Consider the following 17208-nt stretch of genomic DNA (forward strand, 5'->3'; position numbering starts at 1 on the left):
AAAATGACATCTCACATTCAAAGTATAGCACTGGACTTTTTAATACCATCTGTAGGAACTGAAGTAAAATGGAGTGATAGCTGAGAAGTGTGAATGGAATACATCTTAAAATTCAGGCACATATATCAGTGTAAAACTCAAGAGTAGATGTACAATAATGACATTTCTGGATATGCAAAAACAGGAGGCATTCTAAGGAAGTTCCCATCTATTCTGTTAAAGGAAAAATATGGGTCAAGAAACAGGAAACTCTAAGAATAAAAGATGAAGAAATATAGTCAAAGGAAGTCTCAAGATAGAAACAGGCAACAGACAGAAGTAACCCTCCAGATTGGGGAAGGTCAGAAAATCTCCAAAAAAAATACAAAATTCATTATGATTAATGTTAATTAACATGGGACATTCTAGGGGAAAGATACTGAATGGAAGACAAAAACCAAGAGAGGAATTAGGAAAAAATTCACATATATGAATGAAACAAAATTTTAAAGGTAGGCAATTATTACCTCTAGGAAACCCTGGTTACATAAGACAACATACTTCCCAGATAACAAGTGAGTAATATTTACGTGATAGTGAATTAGCAGTGACCATGGCTCTAATAAAAATTTTTGATGTAAATATACCGGAAGAATGGGAGAAGAGAAACGAGCTATGATTAAGAGAGTTAAGTCCTCCTCTTTTTTTTTTTTTTTGTCTTTTTCGTTTTTATCGGTACCAGGGATCGAACTCACGACTGCCTGCTTGCAAGGCAGGCGCTTATGCTGCTGAGCTAAATCCCCAACCCCTTAAGTCCTCCTCTTAAGAGAAAATCATTAGAAAAAAAATGCCTAAAGATAAACCAAGAAATAGCATTATAAGCAAGTGAGCTACAAATAGAAAAATAAATGCCACAAAAAAATAAGTTAAAAGAGTTGAATGTGTTTTTGTCTGGGGAATGAAACTGGTGGGAACAGTGAGATGTTTTAATTTACTATGAGTCTTTGATTTTATAATAATTTATGGATATATGTTGAAAAATTATAAACTGAATAATTTTACAATTATATAAATTAAAAACTGAAAATTAGATACATATCTGTATTGTAGCAGTCCCATCCTTATCCATAGGAAAGGGATAATTAAATTAAAATTAATTTAATTAATTAAAAACTGAAAATTGGAATAAGAACCCTGAACTTACTTTCAACCCAAATTGTGGTTATAACTGTACAAAATTCAGTTTGCAACAACTTAATGCAGTTGAACCTTCATCAAATTCCTACATCTATAGTTATCTGGAGCTGCCATTAGTTTACCACCAAATTGATTCAACATCAATCAATTTTGTTTCTTAATTTCTGATTTTGATTTTCAGTAATGCAAATTACCACAAAATGTATCTTTGCTAAGTGAATTTTTTGATCAAATTATCAGAGTGACTGACTTGTTCATTGAGTTTTTCTCAGAGAAATCACTAATAAAGTTCTCTCTGCAATTCAACTATTATTAGTTCATTTCCTCCCCTCCTGTAAGATCTGGTTTTAGCAATTCAAGGACCCATGTGTGTTTATCACAGATCCATGGGTAGACAAGAACTTTAGTTTTTCATGTATTCACTGCTTATAGTATGGGAGAAAAAAGACAATTATCAGATAATGGAAATTTAGTAAGCGGTAGTTTTAATACTATGTGAGAGTGTATAGGAAGGTTGCTAAAGAAATACCTGTTATCAAATCCAGAAGCTGTCGGTACCTTAAAAACACTGAAAAACATCAACAGGTCATACAGGTTTAAAGGAGCAATTATGTAACAACACTGCCTTTCTCTGTAAGGCATTCTACACCATCAAATATTTCTCTAATCTATCCTTTTGTCCAATAAAAAAGCTTTAGGTTACTTTTTAAAAAATTGTATCTATATTGTGAATGCCTAGCCAATAACAGGGAATAGTAACAGTATTTCATAAGTGTATCTGATAATTTTACAAATAATATCTCCATTGTGATAATGGAGTACTAAAAGAAATATACTTTTGAAGGAAATGGCTTTTTTCCTTATGTTGTCAATCTACATAAAATACCATTATTCATTGCTCTTCAAGAAGATTTTTAAAATGCTCAATTTCATGTTTAGAAAAACATGCACAGCTCCATCATTTAGACACATTTAGACTCAAAAGGTTTTGCTGTGGGCTCAACATTATTGTAAGAAAAAATTTGCAGCATCAAAGGATATGAATTTTCACACTCAAACAGTCCATTTCCAATGCCCAGCATGATGAAAGAAATCCAGCCCACAACACAATGATGAACTTCAGGACAGTGATTCCAAAGCCTTCCAGAGAGAAGAAAAACCAGTTACAAATGAGGATACTGATTTTATCAACACCAATTCAGAAAAACAATAACGTAATACTCTGAGAGAAAATAGGTTTAATCGAAATTATTAAGTACATGACAGAATCAAGATATTTTCAAATATGTTTCTGAGAGAAATTCTGAGAGAAAATAGGTTTAATCGAAATTATTAAGTACATGACAGAATCAAGATATTTTCAAATATGTAATGCCTTAAAAAATGTACTTCCCACTTGTTATTCTCAGAAAACTACTAAAGGATAGTCATCCAAAGATGGGAGAGGAAATCAAGAAAATGAAGATACAGGATCCCACACAAGGGATTCAACAACGTAGGAAAAAGTTTCAACAAACCAGTCTCTAAAGAATAGGAGTTTAGCTTTCCAAGACTCTTCTTGGCCTTCTGTATCTCTTTCAAGTTAAAGCAACAATAAAACACCCAACACATCAGTATTTATATGAACTGAGCCAGTTTTATAAATTTTTGTGGGGGGAGAGGGCTTGAGACAGGGTACCACTATACAGTTCAAGCTTGCCTTGAACTTGCAGCTACCGTTTGCCTCAGCTTCCCAAGTGCTGCAATGGCAGGTGCACACACCACACTCTCAACACCATTAATTTTCATTACCATACAACTTTATGTTTTCCTTGGAATTATGTATCAACTCTCTTTCCTCTGAGAGACTGCCTTCTGAGTCCTTCATTTTTCTGCTCACATGTAAGCTGAGGGTTCTCTGGGCCTCTATTTAGCTACTGAACAGATCTCCCTCCATCATCATCCTGGGAATTTTCTTCTCTTGCCTTGGGTTTTCTATTTTCCTGAGTCAATGCTATTTTTTTCTAGACTTACTCCTTGAGTTGTAGTGGGTTGAAGAGTAAACGGAAATTAAGGAGGTATAATGAGTACAGATCATTCTGAGACATCTGCTTTGAAAGAGGAGGAAGCCTTACAAGGATGTATTTAGAAACATGGAGGCAGAGACCAGAAGCAATCCAGCTAAAAGAGTTAAAAGTAATTACAGTGGGGGAGGTACGGAGTTCAGGAATTCTGTTTTCCATTGCATGGTTTGTGCTGCCAATAAACCTTCCACAAGTCGTAATTTATTAGGCATAACTCTTGGAAGGAGAATGGGGGAAAGGGGACAATTCTCCAGGGAGAGAAAGACTAATTGCCAATATTTTTCCCAGGTGGACTTTTATGTGAAGGTATGATACGATATGAATAAGGACAGAATAGTGAATATGTGGCTACATTTGGTTACTGGGAAATGATCAAAACATTTTTATGTACAGGAATAGCTTGAACAGCTAAGGCAGGTTAGAGTTGAGCAAGGTTACAACAGAGAGACGAAGTGAAGCCCATGGGCCAATTCCACGTAAGAGATGAGATGTGTCTGAAATACACGGACTCTATTGGGTTAATATGAAAGTTGCAAAAGAAATACAACCGAGAGATATCAATGACAGATTGGATTACAATAAAAAAGGGAGGAATCTAGGAAGAGCCCTAGATTTCTTAGACAGCTGAACAGATGGTCTTCTCCAAGTTAAAGAATTGTGCAGATTTAAAGAGAAAAAGAGGTGAGACGGAGACAACTCACTGAGATGTCTAATAGGCAGCTGAATAAACATCTGAAGCTTTGTAACAAAAATTGGTGACATTCAAGTATGTATGTGTTACTCAGAAAAGAAATTTAAAGGCCAGAGGGTAGACGAAATCACCTAAGAAGAGGGTTTCACCTAAGAAAAGGGCAAATAGTGAGTTGTAACAGCAAATGATAGCAGGAACAGAGATTATAGTCCTCAGAAAGATAACGGTCAAAATGCCAAACACTATAAAGGTCAAGTATAACTGACCAGATTCCAATAGATGTAGACCTCACTGGTTTTTAATAGTGATTTAGGAGGCCTATTGGAAATAGAGGTCTAATTTGTAATCAAATATAATGGAAGAGGTAATCAGAAGTAAGTAGGTGAAGACAGAAATACGTGATTCTTTAAGAAACTGGGCTATAGGAAAAAACAATGGGCTGAGGAGTAGCAGAATAAAACTTCAATGGTCTTACCTTGTCTCCTCTATATTTATGATAGTGCAGGGAGAATTCAAAATTGTGAGAGATTAAACGACCATGAAGTTAAGCAATTGGCCGCTTAATACCCAACTAAAGTGAAAACTTATGATCACCAAAAACTGAAAAACTACGTATGAATGTTGTCTTGCTTTTCTCCTTGCTGAGACAAAATACCCAACACCCAAAGTTAGAGAAGGAAAGATTTATTAACTCACAGTGTGTAGAGGTTTCATTCCATAATCAGCTGGTTCCAAGGGAGGGTGGCACAGCTGATAGGCACTGCAAGCTCCAAAAAGGGCAAATCCTTAACACTGCTAAGTGAAAGAAGCCAGCTGAAAAAAGCTGCATATTATATAATCCTAGTTATATCACATTCTGGGAAAGGGCAAACTATAGACAGCAAATTTTGAGAGATAGAGGGATCTGAATAAGCAGATAAAACACAGGTTTTTTGATTTGTTTTTTGTTGGACAGGAGGGCGTTGAATCTATTCTGTATTATACTGTAAGGATGAATATAAAATATTAAACATTTATCAAACCCCATAAAGTCTTACAGGACAATGAATAAACCTTAGTGTACATAAACTTTTATTTTAAAAAAATCTATATGGAAGATGCCAGGACCAAACACAGAAAGTGAGAAATGAATGTGAAGAATTTACAAGCGTAGGGAGAAGGTAACCATTCACAACCCAACACAGGCCCATCAGATAATCAGCTGGCGCTCTGAGGACTTCCATTTTCCAGAATTGAGAAATAAAATGCTTGTTTAAAAGCTTCCTACCTTTGTACGTTATAGTGGCCTGAATGGACTACGATAATATATGATGTCTTTCATCTTCTCAACAATCCTAAGTAGGTATGATCATCATTTCCATTTTCAGATGAGGAAACTAGTCATACAGTGAGTTGTAGAATTTTGAACCTTCAACACTGCTGCTGTCCAAGTGATGAGTACACACAAACATCCTTGTTTTTCTACTGCTTCCCTTAACACTAGTCTGTTCTGGCTGTACTTTAAAGCACAGTGACAGTTTAGCTATTTTTTTTGTCTTTTTTGAGACAGTCTCACTCTGCAATGTAGGCTGGTCTTGAGCTCACTTTGTAATGGAGGCTGGTCTGCAATAATCTTCCTGCCCCAGCCTCCTGAGTGTTAGAATTAGTTAGTTAATATTTTACCAGGTTCACCAGTTTTTCAGTTTAGGGAACAGGAATCCTTGCTAACCATGTCCTATCTTCTTATCTTTCAGATTTTGTTATTTGGAATTCCAGGTATTAATGTTGAGTTTTTAAACATATATAAAATAACTCACTTTTGATTGTTTAAGCAAAAAAATTTTTATCAAATAAAACCCAAAACAATAACGAAAGTCCCACTAGCAGACAGTGAACAGAATTTTGCTAGGCCAGAGAATCAAACTCGAAGTTTTATGTAAAGCAAGAAATTCCTGATCATTCACAGCCAAATAGCTCCACAAAAACCTCCCTGCCTTAGCCATGACACACCCTCATGAATAACCAGGTCACTACCACTGCTGTCTTCAAGGTTAGACAAACATCAAATGTATGCGTGGCTAAGTGAGGACAGTTCATAAAGCTCTCCAAAGGTGAAGTTCTGGTCTGACTGGAAGACTCCCACTGCACAACTCAGCCTGACCAGCAGGACAGACTGGGAAAAACAGGTATCTAATCTCTGGCTTAGTTAAGGGTAGAGGAAATTCTCTAAATACAAGAAGGGTTTTCAAAATAGCAGATGGGCCATCAAGAGTATCAAATGTTAGGCCAGCAGGCTGAGGCAGGACTGCTGCCAAGTTCACTGACAGCCTAGGCTACGAGGAGTGTTCAAGGCCAGCCTGAGAACTGCACAGCAAACTCATCTCAAAAGGCCAAAAAAAAAAAAGAAACAACAAAAACAGGGTTTGCAGTCTTGCGTTCTGCCATTACATCCCTAATGGCAGGGTGAGATGGAGGTCAGTGAATTTGCTCTCTGCACCCCTACACTGCATCCCTGATGGTGAGATTGGCTGAAAGACAGTAAGTTTGTGCTCTGTGCCCCTCCACTGCATCCTATAAGGTGGGCTGGCTGGAGGCTAGATGGGCTTGCACTCTGCACTCCTGCATCCAGACAGGTGAGGGTGACTGGAGGATAGCAAGTTCGTATTCTGAGACTCCTTTATTACCCCTACAGAATGTGTGGGGCCAGCTGGAAGAGTGTAAGACCAATGGGAACCCCAAGACCCAGGACAACAACCTGGCACAGAAACATACACACATACCTTTGGAGAGCGAAGTAATCAGCCAGGCCAGTAACATGGAAGTTTCTGAAGCAGCAGTAAGACAGCAGTTGGACTCTGGAGAACTCCACTGACAGAAGACAAGCCCCAGACCCCACATCCAGGGGCCAAGGTCGGCTCCATACCCAGCACATTTCTGGGATGGAACATAGACATTATCACAGAACTGTAAACACCAGAAGGTAGGTTCATGGGATGGTTATAAAGAACCAACTATACATGGAAGACATCCCTAAGGAATGGACATCTCCTTTCCTCCTTGGGAGAGGCCTCAATGTTAGCAGTAGAGCTATGTATCATGTGAGATTGGCAGGAATCAACATAGAAGACAAAATAAAAGCAAAAAGAGAGGGAATCAACATAGCAGACAAAATAAAAGCAAAAAGAGAAGGTGGAGAATGGCAAGATACAGAGGTGGGGTGCAATCCCAGACCCCCAGTCCACCCAGGTCAGGCCTGGAACTCAATGAGATGGATGAAGTTGGAAGTCAAACCCTGAAACTTTCTGAAATAACAACAGAAGTGAAAAAACAAATGACAAAAACTAGAGAGAAAAAGACCTCTCAGGTATAAAAAGAAATGCTTAAAACCAAAAATATTAGCAAAGATACAAACAAAATAAATGAGCTTGGAAAAAGATGGAAACAAAAAATTTCCAAAATAGGAGAGAAATGGAATTCATGAAACAGATCTAACCAGAGATCCAGGAGATTAAAACTTCCACTGAGGAAGCGGGGGGACCTCCACTGAAAGTATATGCAACAGACTGAAGGACAGGACAGAATTTCAGATCTTGAGGACAGACCTGCAGCTAGTGATCATGAAAAGAAAGGTACCTCAAAAATAGCAAGAGATTAGGAAAAGCCATTCCAACAGCCACAAGATGAGGCAAGGAAAAATAACATGGGATTGATCAAGGTCAATGAGAAAGGCAGAGATAGCACAAATGCCTTAACAATCATAAATATATATACACATACTACAAGAGTATCCAACCATGTAAGATGGTTATTGGTAGACATAGAGAATCAAATAAGCAGTAACATAATTGTAATTGGAGATCTCAATACCTACTGTCACAGACACATCAACTGGACAGAAAATCAGCAAAGAATAATAGGCTGGCGTTATTCTGGTGAGCCAAGGGAGGGCCCACCATTATGGAGAAGAAATGGTGATATCTGCCCTGTGCCTATCCACCACTCCAGGAACCACGGATTGGAGGAACCCAGGTGCCCAGTCCAATCCACACCACCAAGGGATTAACAACCAATACAGGAATCACTCAGGATGTAGCAATGGGTTGATTTCAAGGAACACAGGAAAATGTGAAGATGAAGGAACAAAATACAATCTCAGAGCTCTAGCCCACATAGAACATGGTCAGTGGACACAGACATGGTAGAAATCAGAGATCACACACCTGAAATTTCTGAAAAGATAACAACTGAAAAAGCAACCTAGTTCTTGCTGTTTGATTAATTCTACATGCTTTTGTCTCATGGTCTAGATAGCTATTTTGAAGAAAACAAGCGGCATTATGGTAGCCATTATTGATTTTCCTTTATCTTATTTTGAAGTCCTGTACCGCTTTCATGGTTCTATTTTGATTGGCTTTATTCTATTTTGTTTGGTTTTATTCTCTTTAAAATAAAAATTTAAAAAATATTTTAAAAAATCAAATGTCTATTACATTGAATCTTGCCAGTTATATTGTAGCATACATTTAAGTTATATTCACTTTTAGTCGGGCTGGGGATTTAGCTCAGTGGTATAAGCACCTGTCTGGCAAGTGCAAGGTTATGAGTTCAATCCCCAGTACCACAAAGAAATAAAAAAAAGTCTTCTCAATTTTAGTTAATACAGAAAATTAATTTCAAATTTCCCAAGCATTAACTTGTAGATTTAGAAATTAATCTGAAATTCACTACACATAATACACTAAATGATTAGTGTAGTTAGGGATAATTAAGAAAACACATTGGGAAGATGGATACCCACTAAATTGAACAAGGCTAATAAAAATTTCAGTAGTAGGAGTCATTTGTACTTTTCTAATCATTTGATATGACAATGCCAGGAAAAGCAACCTAAGGAAAAGTGTTATTCTAAAGGGTAACAAAAAACACAAGCACTAAAGACAGACTAAAACTCACACTTTAAACACATTAGTTTGTACAAAATAAACGTTTAATATTCAGCATGGTATATTTGAGTACTAGGAAGCTCAAAAAGGTATTCACACTAACATTCATAAATTAATTCCACAAGTCAAACTGTTGAAATTTCAGGGATGCTTTTGACTGTTATCCTAGAAATACTGGCATATGGACTTTTTTTCCCTGGTTTTTGGAGACAGGATCTTCACAATGTAGTCCAGGCTGGTATTGAATTCACAGTGTAGCAAACTGGCCTCAGACTTGCTGAGATCCTCCTACATCAGACTCCCAAGCACTGGGATTACAGATATATACCACTATACCTGGCTTTTGTTCTTCAAATCAAATCAAATCAAATCAAATCAAATCTTTTTTTTTTTTTTTTTTTTGGTGGTGAGGCTGGGACTCAAACCCAAGGATTCTTGCATGCTAAACAAGTGTTCTATCACTGAGACTCTTCCTTGGGTCCAAAATTCCAGCCTTAATTCATTTTATTCAATTAAAAAAAAAAAAAAAAAAAGAGGCCAGGCATACTTCATACTTATAATCCCAGCACTCAGGAGGCTAAGGTAGGAGGGTCACAGTGAGTTCAAGGCAAGCCTAGGCTACATACTGAGTTCAAGGGTAGTCTGAACTACACGGCAAGACCCTGTCTCAAAACAGAAACCCCAAACCAACAAAAGACAAAATGGTATTGTTAAAAATATGAAAAATAAAATAAAATAAAACTGTATGGAGTCAGACTGTTAACTGTCTCCGTATCAAGTCCATGGACATAAAAGAATTAAATTTTTTTCCAACCAAAGGTCACAATATGCTTTCATGGCATATTAGCCTGAAGAGACAACATATCCTTTACTTGCCACTTCAGGAAAGTAACATGCAGTATGTGTGAAAGCAAGGTAGAGAACATGGACAGGTATGTATATTTTCTTTAGATACCTCATGGCCTGGTGTCTTAACCTTAATGCTAAATATTTTTATCTGTTTTCTTTGTTGTGGTGCTGCTAAATTTTCAAGCCATATGTATCGCTGCACTAAAATGCCACAATTTTCTGCAATTCCATAGTTATATTAGTGGCCATATAGCTTAAGTTGCTAATACGGCTGAATTCTATAAATACATACAATAGTCAACACCTATGCAAATATTGCTGGTATAAGCCTGATCCTAAGAATTCTCCTTTCCAAAACATGAGTGGGCATATATTTATAATGTCCCTACTATATTTTTTGAGTTCTGACCTATGCCAAAGACTAGAATCTTTGAAAACAAATGCTGGTTTCATGATTTCTATACCTAGATTCCATGAATCCATCATAAATACTACAGTCTCACTTAGCTTAACAACAAATAATTCATCCAAACAAGTCATGGTAATTCAGCCTTAGCTCAGGTTGTAAAGAGAGTTACTAGGAATTTCTGTTAGAAAAAGCAGGTATTTTCACCTCTGGTAGATTACCAAAATGATACTTTAAAAATTTATGTAGCTAGTTTGGCTCTACTAGGAGGGGTGGATATAGAGACTAAAATTAATACCAACCCTGTGTACCAAAACTTTCTAGATTTTTTAAAGTGCAACAAATGTATCACTGAAGCACCTGAGAACTACTATGAAATCCCAGCAAAAAAGTAAGTCACTCAAGATGTAGTAATAAGAAAAACAGATACACACAGATTTTTTAAAGGATTTTTATACTATATTAAAAAATCATAAAATAAAAAAGGGATCAATCAACATATGTATCAGAAGTCCCTCCAACAGTCCCAGTATTCACCAGCTTTGCCCATCTCTGCTCAGAACACAGATCTTTTAGGATCATTGTCTTTGCTCAGTCCGCAGCTCTTTTAAAGATCTCGGAGATGACTCTAGTTCTTAAAATCAAACTTGTTCTGCCAAATCCAAGACCCTGAATTTATCCAAATTGTAGAAACATGCTTTTACCACCCGTCCACCAAAATACCTCCCATTCAGATCAACAACAGCTAAAAGGCAAAGAAAAAGATAGTTAGTTAATTCAAGTATAAGACAGCACCAAAATATTAACTTTAAACGATCTTAAATATAAACAGTAACAGCATAAACACTAAGGTCACAAATTCAACCTTTTAAATTCCTTAATATTTAGCTATACAATTTACCTTTAATTGCCGATTCAACTCTCTCAAACTCTAAAAATATTCGTACTGCTTCATCATCAGGGGCACCAGGAATCTGCAAGGGATATGAGGAGTTATTATTTAAAGTATATCACTTGTATCAGAGTAAATATCTAATTATCACCATATATGAACAAGTAGTAATCAAATACGAAGGAAAGAGTATCTGTCTTATGAGAGGTACCAGATTAGGTGCTAGGAGCTACACAAATCAGTAGTTGACATCATGGAGGCACTATGCCAGCTGGCGTGCGAACAAATAATGATGTCATCAAAAAACAAATATGAAATGCAAGTAGCAACTTTAGATAAAAGCCAGGCATGGTAGTGCATGCATATAATCCTAGCCTGGGCTACATAATGAGTTCAGGCCAGACCAAACTATATAGCAAAACCCCATCTCAAGAAAATGAGGTCCACAGTTTGGCTAGCTCTGTCCATCTTTCTACACCCTCTGTAATATGGCCCTATTCCACTTATGTAAGCATGTCTCCTACTGATCTGTGTGCCCAAGCATTCCATCTTTGTTGTCTTCATGTCTCATATTACTCAAATCTAAATACCACCCCTTCTTTCTTCTCAACAAATCCTACCTATTCACTTCAAAGCTCAGCCCCTATCTCATCCTGTGCACAAAGCCTTCTCTGTTTTTGCTGATACAATCTTCTTGACTCCTCCACTTACAACTGATATTTACTAGCAAATACAGCAACTGAACATTCTCTTGCTATTTCACATGTTCCTGTTTCTTCAAGTGAACACCCCTGAGAGCACAAAATATATTTCCTGTATAGTAAATGCTCGCATGCAGCATGGGGCATAGGGGAAGTACTAAATAAATACTTGTCAAATGAATGAAACTAAAGGCATGCCTAAGCAAAAGCCCTGAGTATGAGTTTTCAATCAAGGTCTTTAATCACTATCCTGATCCTCAATCACAAAACAAAGCATTCCTATTTCTTTGCCAAATAAAATCTGAAGTCATTCTGATTTTTATGATGAATAACAAATATTTGTCACTGTCTACAGCACGACAGCTCTAATTATAGCTTTCCCAATTTGTAGAAAATGTTTTGTAAACTGCCAATTACAACTTATAAACATCAAACGAAAACTCTTACTTCAAATATTACACATTTGCCAACTTTGCCATATTTTTCACATTCCTCCTTGGTTTCAATTTCCAAGTCTTCATCGACTTCTCCTGCACCGACCATGTTCTAAAAACAAAAAAAGTATTACATTTAATTTACAAAAATTTAACAGTTTTTATAGGATATTCTCCCATAATTGCAAATCTTAGTCCCAAATAACAATGAAAAATTCTGTTCCTGAATTACCAAAATTATCATGTCTTTAAACATACATTAAGCTTTGAAAAGTTAACATCTATGTAAGCACCAAAATGTAAAAACTAAGTGGAAGTTTAGTCATTTTTTTTCTTTTTTCTTTTTTTTTTATCAGTACCAAGGATCGAACTCATGACTGCCTGCTTACAAGGCAGGCGCTTATGCTGCTGAGCTAAATCCCCAGCCCCGAGTTTAGTCATTTTAATCATTTTAATAACTGCAATCTCAAACGTTACATTTAACAAAAACTTATAGAGCAAAAAGTTCACTTTTATGCAACCTACACACAAAGGCATTATTTGCGAAAACTATATTTTTTTAGTTTCTTTCACTTTTTTTTTTTTAAATTTTATTTAAAAGGAAAAAGAGAAAAAATAAAACAAAACAAAGCAGTGTAAGGGTACAAGTAATACAGTACAAAAAAAAAAAAAAAAAAAAAAACCAGTAAGAAATCACCAGTTAATAGATTATATATTATCATCTTAGAGATAGTTGCTCAAGGTTTCTTTCACTTTTATGACATTGGTAGGGTTTTGGGAAAGCACGTGGAGGTAGGGTAGGTAGAATGGGGTGACAGACAAAAATCAAGGTAAGCAGGTTTAGTTTTGCTTCTTACCCTCAGTAGGACCACTTTAGTAGGACATTTAAGTATTTCAGTTAATGGATTTGAATCCGACTTCTTTGATGCATCTGTATCAAGACATATCAGATGTATTAACAGAAATGACTTTGATTACAATGATGAATTTAACTGCAATAGCAGTCTATATCATTTAAATCCTAGAGTCACCTAAAAGCATCTGTACAAGCAGTCTGAATAAGAATATTGCATTATCTACAATAAAACCTTTGCTTTACATTGATACTTTGAAAATATTTTTTCGGTTTCTAGCTTTTACCATTACCTGCAGTTTCTTGTTCAATTCATTTCCTAAAGGGCTGATAAGAACACATGGATCACAACACTTACAGGTGACTCCTAACTTGATTTGATATAGTAGTCCAAGATCATCAGAGTATCAAGCAGTTTATTATCTAGTCACTAGTTGGTTGACTTCAGTTATCAGCACAAATTTAGGTAGGTAACTGATGCTTTTTGGTACTAACATTCAGGCTGAGTGCTGTTTGCTAAGCTGTGCTCTAATATGGATGCCTATAGAAGTTTTTTTTTTTTAATCTTAGGAAAAGGAATTAAGCTGACTCAAAACACAATTTCTCTGCCTAAAACTCAAATGAAAATAAAACATCAACTAAGTATTATCCACCAAAAACTACAAATCTCTGTCCATCTTTCTACACCCTTCCTTTTATACCTTTTACACACCTTTCAGAGAACAAGCTGTATTAGAAAACAATGTGTAAAGAAAAGAAAAATAAGAAAACACTAAGTACGATGAAAAAGCAGAACAAAAGTAGAGGAAAACCTATTGGAGATGCTGCAGATGTAGCAGATACAATCACTGATACAATGTATTTGCCTAATTCCTGTATGGTACAAAAGCAAATATTCTCTCATCATGTTAACCACAGTCTTTGCTTAACCAAAGTAGGTATGAAATTATTTTAAAGACTGTTTAAAAAGCCTTTTTATCCTCCTTACACAGGTCTTCATCTTTGTTCTAAAAAAATAAAGACAACCCTCACTAGTCGTGGCCCTGTGAAACAGAAGCAAGTGCCCCACAATGGGGAATTACCTTATGCTGCCTCTCTGGGGTGAAGGAGCGCTGCTTCCCAGTGAACTCACCTTGAGACTCACCCTTCTCGGTGGCATCACCCACAATGATCTTGCCACCCCGTTTGCTGGTCTTCTCCACTGACAGCGCGGTGCTCAGCCCCTGCTCGTGCTTCCCCAGACCCTGGCCTTCCCGGAAGCCATACTTCTGCATGATTTTATGTGCTACTGTGCCACTAGGAGGAGAATGGAAAAGGATCCTCACAGTTGATGTCATCAACTGTAACATTAAATTGCATTTCATATCACAGCAATCTCCTTCTGGAGAAAGAAAGTGTAGTAAGCTCATGGACAATAAACAATGGGCTTCAGATGGAAGCTGTGATGATGTTCACGATGAAAGAAATATGAACAGTTAATGACCACAACTCATGATACCCCAAGACTGCCTCTGAGGGGAACGTTAATTTCTCTAATAGTATCTTCCCAGTACTCGTGACAAGAAGAATTAGGACTTCTTTTGTGCTCTTGGATCTGGACTGCCACATGGTTTAAGACCACAGTTATTACAAAACAGTGGCTTATCAAAAAATGTGCATGAAATTTAGATAATAAAATGATTGTTTTTACTTTTTTTGGAAATAAAAGTCTCCCTGTATACTTCAGGTTGGCCTCAAACTTATGACAATCCTCTTGCTCAGTCTCTTTGAGTGCTGGGATTGCTGGCTTGCACCTAGATGAATTTACAGTAGTAACGGAAATTCACTATATTTGCACTATCAAATACAACTGCCATTGGTTACTGAGCACTTCAAATAAGGCTAGTGTGACTCAGGAACTAAAGTTTAAATTTCAAACTACTTTGAGAGCTTCCTGTGGTTAGTAGGTAGCATAAAAAACTAACCAGGTTTCAGATGGACAAGACAATCAGAAACTCAAATCACTTCTCATGTGCTTGATGCCCAGCCATCTACTCCAAATTTGACTAGCCACCTCCCAAAGGGCTCTGAGAACCAAAGCAGATGTAAACAGATGAGGCAGTCAGTACAATTACCATGCTGGACTGTCTCACTAGCAGCATTTCTACTATGGCAGCATCCTGTTAACACATAACAAAGATCTTAGTGTGACACCCCTTCATTTGATAGCCTCTTCACAACATCAAAGTGAATAAAAAAAATTTTTTGTAACCAAAATGCAGGCCAACTCAAGCAAAGTTTAAAACAAAATAGTAGTATTTTATCTGTACGCAAACCTTAAAAATTACTTTAATGCATCAGCAAACAGATGTCTAATTATAGTTACAATGACCAGCAGTTTTTGTTTTGTTTTGTAGTCCTGGGGCTTGAACCCAGGCCCTCAGTGCACAGTGCTCTCTAAGCTGTATCTCTTGCTCAGATCAACTTTTAAAATCAAAAGTATACAGCTATGACCTTAAGATAAATGATCCAGATTACTGATCCTTTCTAAGTAATCTCAACCAGTTCTTAATTCATATGAGCTACATTACTGTTATGTATAAATAATGATCAGAAACTTTCTATCTAGAGAAATAAAATTTAACATCTACATCAGTCAAAACTTGTAATGATAAGTTGTTTTGCATAAAACTGTATTATTTTGGAACACATTCCACATGAACCCAACACTAATACTTGAGCAGGACATTGTATGATTGGGTATAGCAGGTATATCCTTATAAGCCCCAATGAGCATCTTTTTAAAGAGCTATAATACTCTGCACTGTTTCTTATACTTTTTACATTTTCTAAAACAAGAACATTTAAATTATTACCCCATGTTAGCGAGGAAGGAGTTGCTAGGCCCAGTTGGAGATCTTGGCCTATCCTGTTCCTCATATACTGGGGGAGGAATAGCAGCTTTGGAAGACTGTGATCTAGGTCTTGAGTCCTCTTCATAAGGAAAATCTCGGGGTACTATCAGGGAAAAATATAATATATAATGTAATATATAATATATGTCACACATAATAAACATTCAAAGTTGCATTTATTTAAATTACTTATCTTGATTTAATCTACATTTTCATTTTGTAAGAAAAATCAAACCAATTTGACAGCCTCTACATGACTTTAAATCAAAAACAGAACACTACTTTCTAACTTTGCTCCTACTGCTCATATCTCCACAAACGTCCTTTTGACATCTTACTGATGTTATCCTTTAAAGTTCTTAAATGATAATTCTTGCCAAATCATTAAAATTTTCTGTATGTCCCAAGATTTTCTGTGTATCTCATTTGATTCCCATGGCAACTGTGCACCTGTTTTAAGACTTCAACTTACTATCCCTCTATGCTCAGAGACAATGAGGATCTATGATGTCAGGGATCATATATTAGAACCACCAGTTTAAATACCACATGGCTTCTCTTATATGAGAAACTCAATATAAACTAAGAGTAAAATACAACATGGATGGTAGAAAAAAAGTGGAGTGGGGAGGATAAGAGGAAAATGCAGCCGGGAAAGAAGGGAGTGGAAAGGGATGCAGAAAGAATTAAGATATGCCATATGCATGTACCAGCTCCTCACAATGAATGTAACTATTATGTACTGTAAACGTAACACATTTTTCAAAATTAAAAGGTTGAGATGGGAAAAAAAACTATTAATAGTAAAATAGATATTAATATTAATGAATACTATGGATGATACTTTATGACAGCACAGGCATTGCCCAGCCCACAGAATGGGAATATCATTTAGACAATGATATATCAAATCCCATTCCCAACCTCCAAATTCTAAGACAACTCAGTGGGAAAAGCAGCAGTAAATAGGGACACTTGAGCAAGGTTCTGAAATGGACATACATGTGTTTTGAAACAAAAATTAATGGGCAATTGCCAAGAAGCACACCTAAAGCTCAGCGTGGGGGTACTCAGGAACAAAAGAAAGCAATAGAAAAACTGCTAAAGAGGCAAAATGTGGAAAAACTAGAGCAAAACAATGGAACCTATGGGTTGGATGAAGTATCTTCTCACTGGTACAAATGAAACATTCCTGATTAACATAATTAAGAACATAATACCCTCCCATAAAGAATAAGACTATGAACAAAAAGAGGGTACTAATGAAGCTGCAAAAGCCAGGACTAGAAAGACATGAACCTCAAGAAGCAGAGAAACTAGCCGTATA

The 17208-nt window shown here is 36.5% G+C and overlaps 1 protein-coding gene across 2 annotated transcripts in view; it reads right to left on the bottom strand.

The window, feature by feature from the left end:
• Positions 1-1644: 1644 nt before the first annotated feature.
• Rbm17 (RNA binding motif protein 17) overlaps positions 1645-17208 on the bottom strand; it is a 30548-nt gene continuing 14984 nt past the window's right edge. For both annotated transcript variants that reach the window (XM_063260168.1, XM_063260169.1), the window contains 6 exons: positions 15843-15984; positions 14120-14283; positions 12992-13065; positions 12148-12246; positions 11009-11081; positions 1645-10852 (listed from right to left, as the gene is read on the bottom strand). In XM_063260168.1, coding sequence (XP_063116238.1) covers positions 10749-10852; positions 11009-11081; positions 12148-12246; positions 12992-13065; positions 14120-14283; positions 15843-15984 — 656 coding nt within the window. In that variant the 3' untranslated portion in view covers positions 1645-10748. The remainder of the gene's footprint in view (positions 10853-11008; positions 11082-12147; positions 12247-12991; positions 13066-14119; positions 14284-15842; positions 15985-17208) is intronic.

The sequence above is a fragment of the Cavia porcellus genome, unplaced genomic scaffold (assembly GCF_034190915.1).
Source record: "Cavia porcellus strain 051 isolate PalLab524CR breed Dunkin Hartley unplaced genomic scaffold, mCavPor4.1 scaffold_13, whole genome shotgun sequence".
Taxonomy (NCBI): domain Eukaryota; kingdom Metazoa; phylum Chordata; class Mammalia; order Rodentia; family Caviidae; genus Cavia; species Cavia porcellus.